Source organism: Nicotiana sylvestris, chromosome 5, assembly GCF_000393655.2.
Source record: "Nicotiana sylvestris chromosome 5, ASM39365v2, whole genome shotgun sequence".
In the NCBI taxonomy this organism is placed as follows: Eukaryota; Viridiplantae; Streptophyta; class Magnoliopsida; order Solanales; family Solanaceae; genus Nicotiana; species Nicotiana sylvestris.
In genome coordinates, this window is record NC_091061.1 from 93,861,212 (window position 1) to 93,870,035 (window position 8,824).

Below are 8,824 nucleotides of genomic sequence, written 5' to 3' on the forward strand. Positions count from 1 at the left end.
TCACTTTCTCCCCCTATCCGCAGTCTTTTCTAAATAACTAAAGATGCTCTTCTCCTATCAATGAAGTGGCCTTCAAGGCGTACTCTCGTTGATCCTGAAGACCGAAGGTGGAGCTCTCCTCTTTCTGTCGGACAGACCCCAACATATCGGTTGTGGCGGTGACGAAATTAGAGAACTAAATATAGGAATATGTGCAGACGCATTAGCGCTGAAGTACCAAAGAGCTGATGCAAAAAAAGAAGGTCAATTGCTTAAAATTATGGAACCCCCGAAAAAGCAGAAACAACCTTATTTATGTATGGGTAAAACGGCGACGGTTCACCTGCCGCAAAGCGGGTCAATAACAACTTCTCCAGTCCCGAGGTGGTACCCGACCTCGAAGACCTCCATCAGAACAAGGCTAGGCTCAAAGAAGCCAATAACGCCTTCTCTAGTCCCGAGGTGGTACCCGACCTCGAGGACCTCCATCAGAACAAGGCTAGGCTCTAGGAAGCCAATAACACCTTCTCCAGTCCCGAGGTGGTACCCAACCTCGAGGACCTCCATCAGACCAAGGTTAGGCTTCAGTAAGCCAATAACGCCTTTTCCAGTCCCGAGGTGGTACCCGACCTCAAGGACCTCCATCAGAATAAGGCTAGGCTCCGGGAAGCCAATAACACCTTCTCTAGTCCCGAGGTGGTACCCGACCTCGAAGATCTCCATCCAAAGAATGTTAGGCTCCAAGAAGCCTTAAACAGCACTACAAATATCGTCCTGAACCGGGCAGTACGTCATCCGGAACCTATTTACAATGCCTTAAGATTGCATACATTAATTTCAAGACAAGTCTCCAAATGCCACGGATCAACCCTTACTCGGGGACTGGTCTCGAAGGTCCAAGGGATGAGTCTCAGTTTAGGGGTTCGAAGCCCTACTTCTTTTCGATTTAAAGTAAGGGTCCTGACGTTCTGAGTTATCGGATCAATCCAGGTTTGGCCTGAAGAGCGGCAAAAGATCCCCCGGGAAACCTTTTTATCAACAAAAGGCCGGAAGGAATACTCGCATCCGGGTTTGGTATTAGCAACAACAAACAGAGTCGTGCACGCAGAATCTCCACAAACACAATAGAATATAGCAAGGATCAAAGATCAAAAGTGAGGAAATATCTTTGTATTCATGAATATTCAGGTACAAAAGACCGCGAGGGGACCTTACATATGATTACAAAAGCTCACGAGGGGTCCTTACACAAAAACAAAGAAGCAGAAGGTCTACATATAATAAAAGCCTAAGAGCCTAGCCTATTCTCAAGGTGCATTCTCAATTGCAGAATTTTCGGGCATCATCTCCTCAAGCACGCGTCCTCAAAGACAATATCTTCCAAGTGCAATCCCCTCGGGAGTCTTATCTCGATTTCCCAGAATAACATCTTCAAAAGGGGAGACGACGAAGAGGAAAGCGGTGGAGAAGAATAAAGTGACGCTGAAAAGGTAGGAAGGAACGAAGAAGTGGCTGGGTGAAAAATCTGGCTAGTATGGATTTCGCCAGGCTACTACTGTAAAGCTACTTCTTGAGACGTTGCCCCGATGCGGGATGCAACAGTTAGTAGATAGTCCTACCTCACTCCATGGAAGGCGAAGGGAGCGAGGCGCCACACTGAAGAGTCATGGGAGGTGAGCAGTGGTGTATAATCCGAGCCTCCTCTTGAGCAACGATGTATAATCCAAGTATTTCCTCGGGTCGAAGGAAATCGGCCCTCTGCTTTGTCGTCCCGATCTAACAACAACAACAACAACAATGACATAAAAATAGTGTAATATCGCTCGACCAGAGAAGGTCCGGGAGATAAGCCGTAGCATGCCTGATATCGTCATCCAATCTTGAGGCCATGGGCCTCAAACATGGTGAACAACAAAGAATAAAAATAGCGGGAAAGGAAGAATGGATAAGTATGGGAAGATACTTGGGTAAAAGGCTGATCCCAAGAGGCCCCCATTTATAGAAAGAGGGGCAACGTAACCGACGGCGCCATTATCGCCCTCAAAAAACATAACGACAGGCGCATTCAATGCGTCCCTAGGAGCTGAATCGACGACAACATTATGGCTCTGAAGAATGAGAAACCGCAACGCGTTGAATGGTCCTGGAAAAGCAAAACGACGAAACATTTCGATAATCATGGAGGCTTGCGTCACCATCATGACATCATTACGGGAAGCCCGAAGAGTGGGATGTCAAAATCGTTTCTTGTCGCTCCTCTCTAAAAAATGCAGGGACTATCTGTATACGGTGAAATCAGGGGAACCAATTTCTTGTTAATAAAGCATTTCGGAAGATCACCTCGGAGGCTCGAGACCACAAATCGAGTACTCCCTCCCCCAAAGGTATATCAACATCCGGCCTGGGGATAATGTTGGCCGTGACCCCAACGGGCATGGGGAGTTTCCAAAGAGTACAGCCGGGGCCGGCAAAATCTGTCAGGCTAGTCTGAAGTTGGTCTGAACCTACATCGTGAAGATAGTCAGTTGTCCCATCCCGTTTTTTCTTTATCATTAATGTATTTTGTATTATGATGGGATTTTTCCCTCCTATATAAGGGGGATCCTTGGCACTTTGTAAACCCTGTTGCTCCCGTTGCTCCACAAGAAATATAAAAATATTCTTTTTGCTCTCTCATATTCTCTCTTGATATTATTGCTTTCATTTATTATCTTCTTATTTTGTTCATCATTTATTGCTTATCATTGACCAGAAAGAGCCTCTGTCAACCCTATTACAACTGTTGGCCACATAGTAATTACCCTCGATAGCTCGTAGCCGAGCCCGGGATCAACCTCGAGGCTCCAAATCGGCAAGCTCGAGGCCCGAGTAACCAACCTATCGGTTTGATTGTAGCTCCTTCCTTCACTTTATTTCGTCTCTAAATCTCATATACTTAGTATCAACTGCTTAACAAACCGGCATAAAAATAGATTACGTATTTTTAGAGTCTCATCAACAAATTTAATTGTTATTACCATTTTCACGGTAAACAAATATGCTTACAAATACCATATAAATTCACCGTCACCTTGTTTTCATAGCGAAGAAGAAGGAGGAGGAGGCTTGGAGTGGTCTATACTTTGAGTACTAGTTAAAAGAATTTAAAAAATGGCTATAGATTAAATGAGGACCAAATAGGGTGCCCGTAAAAATTTTACCCTATAAAGATCCGTATTTTAAATCCAAATGGATAAGCTAATAGGTTTGAATTAGGTTTCGGACATTGGGCGTTGAAGTTTGTGAATCACCACAGCATGTTGTAGTGTCCTGAATTACTTGTAGCCCAAAGCTAATGTGGGTTACAAAGCAGGCCTACGGGCATGTTTTAGCTATAGTAAGAAGAAATTCATTACAGAAAAAAAGATATTATTTCGACACTTTGTAATATTATCATCAATAAACAAAGGATCCGAGACAATCCACGATTCCAACTGATCTTTAGAGAATTTCAAGAAAAACTTAAAGATTAGAGAAAATTCGATTTATTCAAAGTTAATTAATATAAAGTAATTAGCTCTAGTTATAACTTAGTATGAAAATTTTCCTAAATATCTTTAATAAATTCGATTGGGCTCGATTTGACTCGCATCCACTAGTTCGATATTCAGCTCTACTTGTGGGTGTTTGTCATAGGAAATAATTCTTATACCATCTTGCAATTTAAATAGAAAAAAATAGCTTTATAATTTTTTGTGTGTTTCATTTATACATCCCTTGTGTTATTTTTAGATGATGTGTTGTAAACATGATCATATAATTAAAATTTTGTAATGGACGATAAAACTAAATCTTCTGTGAGAATGTCAAGTATCAATCAAATGTATTATATTCGCTACAGGTATGGCAATGGATTATAGCTTTTTCCCACTCTCAACACCCTCGTTATCTTGATTCGCATTAACCTGTTTTTATAGTAATAAGATAAGATTTTGTTTTCACTATATTGGCTCTATCTCTAATTAACTAATTTTAACGTTTGTTTCAATAATGCATATTTTCTCTTAAAATTAAAACGGAATGAGTACTTATTAGATACTCTCTCCATTTCAGTTTAGAGGAAATAGTTTGTCTCGACACGGAGTTTAAGGGGAAAAAAAGAAGATTTTGAAACTTATTGTCTTAAAAGTTTAAGGGGTAAAAGCTTTGTGGGACCATATTATTTGTGTGGCTATAAAAACTTTTCATTAAGAGTAAAATAAAGTGTTTAAAGTTGAACTATTTCTAAATTTAAAAATGTGCCATTTATTTTAGAACAAACTAAAAAGGAAAGTATCTTTCTAATTTGAAACGGGGGAGTAATTACTAGTAAGCTTTTTTATAAACATTAATTAGTAGTAATATGGTATACATAGTACTATGACATTTTCACAAATTAAAATTCACTAATAATAAAAACAATTTTTATATTATCAATATGTATAATTAAAGTTCTTTAAAAATCCATCAAATCTGATACAGTGGATGTCAAGAATTGTACTACTTCTTTATTGCTTAACCTAGGGATGACTTTTCCATTACGGAGATGACTTTCGACTCATCTTATAAAGAATTGTTTTGATGGAAATCACTTTTTTTGTATGTGTGTGAAATTCTTGGACCGTCCGTCCAATTTGAAGTAAAGCAAGATTGACAAATAGCTGTCTTTGTCTTATTGCCAGCAGCGCCACTGAAATTTCAGCCTATAGTACAGTAATTCTATTTTTTAATGAATTGAATAACACTGTTACTCTAACGGCTGCTTTTAATTGGAATTTTAAAATCCCACGAGTTGGACGTGAAGCATGTGTTTATATTGTCTTCAATTTATGCTATACTCTATCAATTATATATGATCCAAGTTATCAGCATATATATACTATAATTGGGGGGTTAAATTTTTTGGTAATATTTCTTGATTGACACATAATACTTGCGTGCTAGCTGGAATAGGCTATTTTTAGGTTTCTTTTATACTTGTCTGTAGTTTAATGTAATTTTCAGAGTTGAGTTATGGCGTATTAATCCATTACGCAAAATTTAAAATGTAACATATATCGGAAATGCTATTGATAAGGAAAAAAATTAAAATCTCTCGTTAGTTAACAAGGTGATGCCTTCTAATAGCTAGAACCAACCAATGCCTTCCATCATAATTACTGTATTAGCCATTTACATCTTCTGAGGTTAGTGTCATTTGCCAAGTTATTCATCACTTCGCTCGTCTTAAATTATTTTCAAAAATTGAGGTTAAATATGAATCTTTTTTCCCTTGAAGAATTTGGTTACATCCATTTAATGCTGGAGTTGATCATCTAATGACAAGGGCAAATACGCAATCATTTGTTAACAACAAGCGTATGAATGAACCAAAAATCTAATCGGGATGGCAGAATTGAGCAGTTTCAGAGACAAATTCGGTCATTTTCCAAACAAGAAAATGGTTACATGTTATAACATGTACTCCATTTACAAGAAGTTAAGTGCAGAGGAGAACTAAACAGCCACAAAAACGAGCTCAGTAGACTACATACGGAAATCCTGCCCAAATAATTGTGAAATTAGTAATCTGTACATGCCAAGACGCATTCATCAGCTACTTTACGCCCTACCTACATTGATTTGAGTATTGTGATAACATATTTGTCACGCAAGTCAGTTCTCACATTAAAGATGGCTCGTCTTAGGATATATACTTAGCAAGATAGTTTAATCTAGGTTATTTTTTATCATGTTCATTCTTAATTTGCCCAAAATATTCATACACATAAATTTAGGTCCAGCAAATTTTTGGTAAATAATCAAGACAAGATTCACAAAAACAAAACGACAACCTAACATTGCCTGTATCACATCAGAAGGCCGTGTGGATGAAGACACATCAAATTCCCTCCACCCCCCCCCCCCCCCCCAAAAAAAAATGCTTCGAGAATCTCTGAGTTCAAATGCCAGAAACTTAATCCAACTATTTTTTCGTACATTTATAAGGAAAAACTGAACTGAAAGAGGTTAGACTAAAACAACAACAACAACTCGTTTAGTCAGAATTGACTATGTGAATCCTCACTATGCATTTTACTCTATTAGAACTATTTTATTCCAATAAAAGTTAACTACTGAAAGAAAAATTAAAGATTTCATATTTCAATAAAGATCACAAAAACCTGTAGGTGATGGGGAATGACACAACAATTTCCAATGGAGAGTCAACTGAAACTTATATCAGAGAGTTTCTGTTGGATCACATGCACATCAATCCTTGCCTGAGAGGCAACCTGTGAAAATCACAAAACAAAACGAATAATTAATGATCTTTCATAGTCAGAGAGTGGGTTGCTCTTGTGGTGAGCACCATCCACTTCCAACCAAGAGGTTGTGAATTCGAGTCAGCCCAAGAGCAAGGTGGTGAGTTTGGAAGGAAGGATGCCGAGGGTCTATCGAAAACAGCCTCTATACCCCAGGATAGGGGTAATGTCTGCGTACACACTACCCTTCCCAAACCCCACTAGTAGGATTATACTGGGTTGTTGTTGTTGTTGTCCTAGTCAGAGAGGTTAAGTAGTAAAAAGGCAATGTATGAGTTTAGGAGCGGCACAACATGATCCAAAAGGATTTAACTGAATCCCCTTACTTCGAAAGTTATTCATACTTCCTTCGTTTCAATTTATTTGAGTCTGTTTCTTTTTTAGTCCGCGTAAAAAAGAATTACCTTTTTCTTTATTTGGAAAAAATTTACCTTTATGCAATGATTTATAGCCACACAAAATATTTGTGTGCCTCATTTTACACCACAAATTCAAAAGTCTTCACTCTTTTTTTGAATTCCCTAGTTAAAATTTCTAGCTCCGCCACTGTTAATGAGTATGAAAAGAACTCAGCAATTTTCAGTAGTCATACCTCAGTTCGGATAGTATGAAGTAAACTTGTACTAGTTTTGGTGCAGCTGCAGTTCACAATGTTAAGCCCCTCTTGAAGTAATACTTCAAGAACCCTAGAAAGTCGAAAACCTTCACTCTCGACACCACAATTGACCAAAATCTCCATGCCGTCCAAGCATTGCTTCACTGTCACATTTGTAGACGACGAGGAATCACTAGTTGACGATCTACCACTTTTGGTATAATCAAGATTGCTTGAATTTGAAGTCTTGTTTAACTTTTCTCTCTTGTCTTCCAAATTCCTAACATTCTTCTGCAGGTATTCTATATAATTCGCCGCCTCAAGTATGTGTTCCGATGTCGAACGTTTTCCCTGAAAATTAATGTTCAACATTTATATATGCTTTTAGGCAAATTTAATGAGTCCATTTATGGAATATAGAATTGATCAAATTTTGCTAAATAGGAGTATAGGAATATATTAATTCAACTGGAAGAAGAAGTTGAATAAAAAGTTTCTGATTTATTACAACACTAACAACGACAAAAGAAATTAATTCATTATCTATAACATCATTTCAAGTTGGGAAATCTAAAGAAAAAAGGAACACATTTCTTGTTTCACAAACCTTAATAATTTCAAGAGGAAGCTGTTGTCGAAGAGAAGCATAAAGAGTAGCCATTTCTTGTCTTCTTTGCCGTTCGATTTCTCTATGCATGACTTTCTTCTGTTTGTCATCACTTGTTTTTTCTACTGGGAGAGAAGCAGCTGATGCTTTTCCTACCTTATTTTCCTTCTGATTGTTGTTAAAGCTGAGAGTGTTTTTGTCCGACTCCAACGGAGCAAAATCCGTTACCAGATCTTGTTGGTATAGGAAATTACAAGGGTTGTTATAAAGAAGCTCATGGGAATCATTATCGTCAACATCTTGTTGTAAAGGAAATATTGAATGGAAATTATCCATCATTCACTACTAATTCCAATAATTAATCAGTTCCAACCTTAAATAAGTATCAGATATAACCTATAAAAATCTCAATAGAAAAAGGAGGAGAGATACGTTTGTTAGGCTGTACGATTTGGGAAATCTTGAAGGGGCCTTTGATGTCAAGATTCCTGCAAGTTTTTTTCAAGAGATACTCGTGTCACCAATTTGCTTTTGACACGCTCATTAAAAAATACTAAATTCTATATAAAAATACCTAGTATGACTAAATTATCATTAATTAAATATTTAATGTGAGGAATAAATTTTTTTTAGGGATATGTACATAAAGGTAATTTTGTAAAAACAAATTGAATTCTTTCTTGATTATATAAATGGATACTTATTTTGGACCAAGACAAATTTGTTACTTCCGGAGGGAGTAATTATAAGCGGATCTCACCGGCCACTTTCTTTTAGTATCTGCGTTTGGTCACTGTTTGTAACCCAAATTCGGCTAATTAATTAGTTCACACTCGTGTATACAAAATACCCTACCTAGCTAGGGCATCCTTTAAAGCAAATTATTGATATTTTATCGAGCTCTGTGAGCAACATTTTTGTTATATATGTCAATATTGCGACTTGACCAAATATTCAAAATAGATTTATATAGTAGTTGATAAAGATTTAATTATCTTTAATTAGGTTTGCCCTGATCGTGACTTGGTGAGATATTTAATGTACTAATTAATTCTATTCGAAGTTGGTTTGACCAAATAATTGCTTGGGAGTTGTATTATTGGGTAATGCTTTTACCAAAATGTACGTCTGGTCTTATGTTTCCTCTTTTCTTTTCATGGAATAGTAAATCTTTGCGTGAAATGTCTGGAATTGAAAATTCTTATAGAGTCCTATTTTATAATGGGGAGTTTTATTACCCTAAGTTACAGTAAATGCATTAACAACAGCTCAGACACAAAAACAATAAGAAAAAAAAAAAAAGAGAGATAAGTAACAGCC

The 8,824-nt window shown here is 37.3% G+C and overlaps 1 protein-coding gene across 2 annotated transcripts; it reads right to left on the reverse strand.

The window, feature by feature from the left end:
• Positions 1–5,455: 5,455 nt before the first annotated feature.
• LOC104250117 (transcription factor bHLH118-like) lies at positions 5,456–7,955 on the reverse strand. 2 transcript variants are annotated; one of them, XM_009806687.2, is made up of 4 exons: positions 7,505–7,955; positions 6,895–7,248; positions 6,162–6,272; positions 5,456–5,538 (listed from the first exon to the last, which is right to left on the reverse strand). In XM_009806687.2, the coding sequence occupies exons 1-3, from the start codon at positions 7,841–7,843 to the stop codon at positions 6,204–6,206; spliced, it is 762 nt and encodes a 253-aa protein (XP_009804989.1). In that variant the 5' UTR covers positions 7,844–7,955; the 3' UTR covers positions 5,456–5,538; positions 6,162–6,203. The 2 variants fall into 2 exon arrangements, with proteins under 2 accessions (XP_009804989.1, XP_009804982.1); XM_009806680.2 differs by lacking the exon at positions 5,456–5,538 and having other exon boundaries at positions 5,938–6,272.
• Between the last annotated feature and the right edge of the window lie 869 nt (positions 7,956–8,824).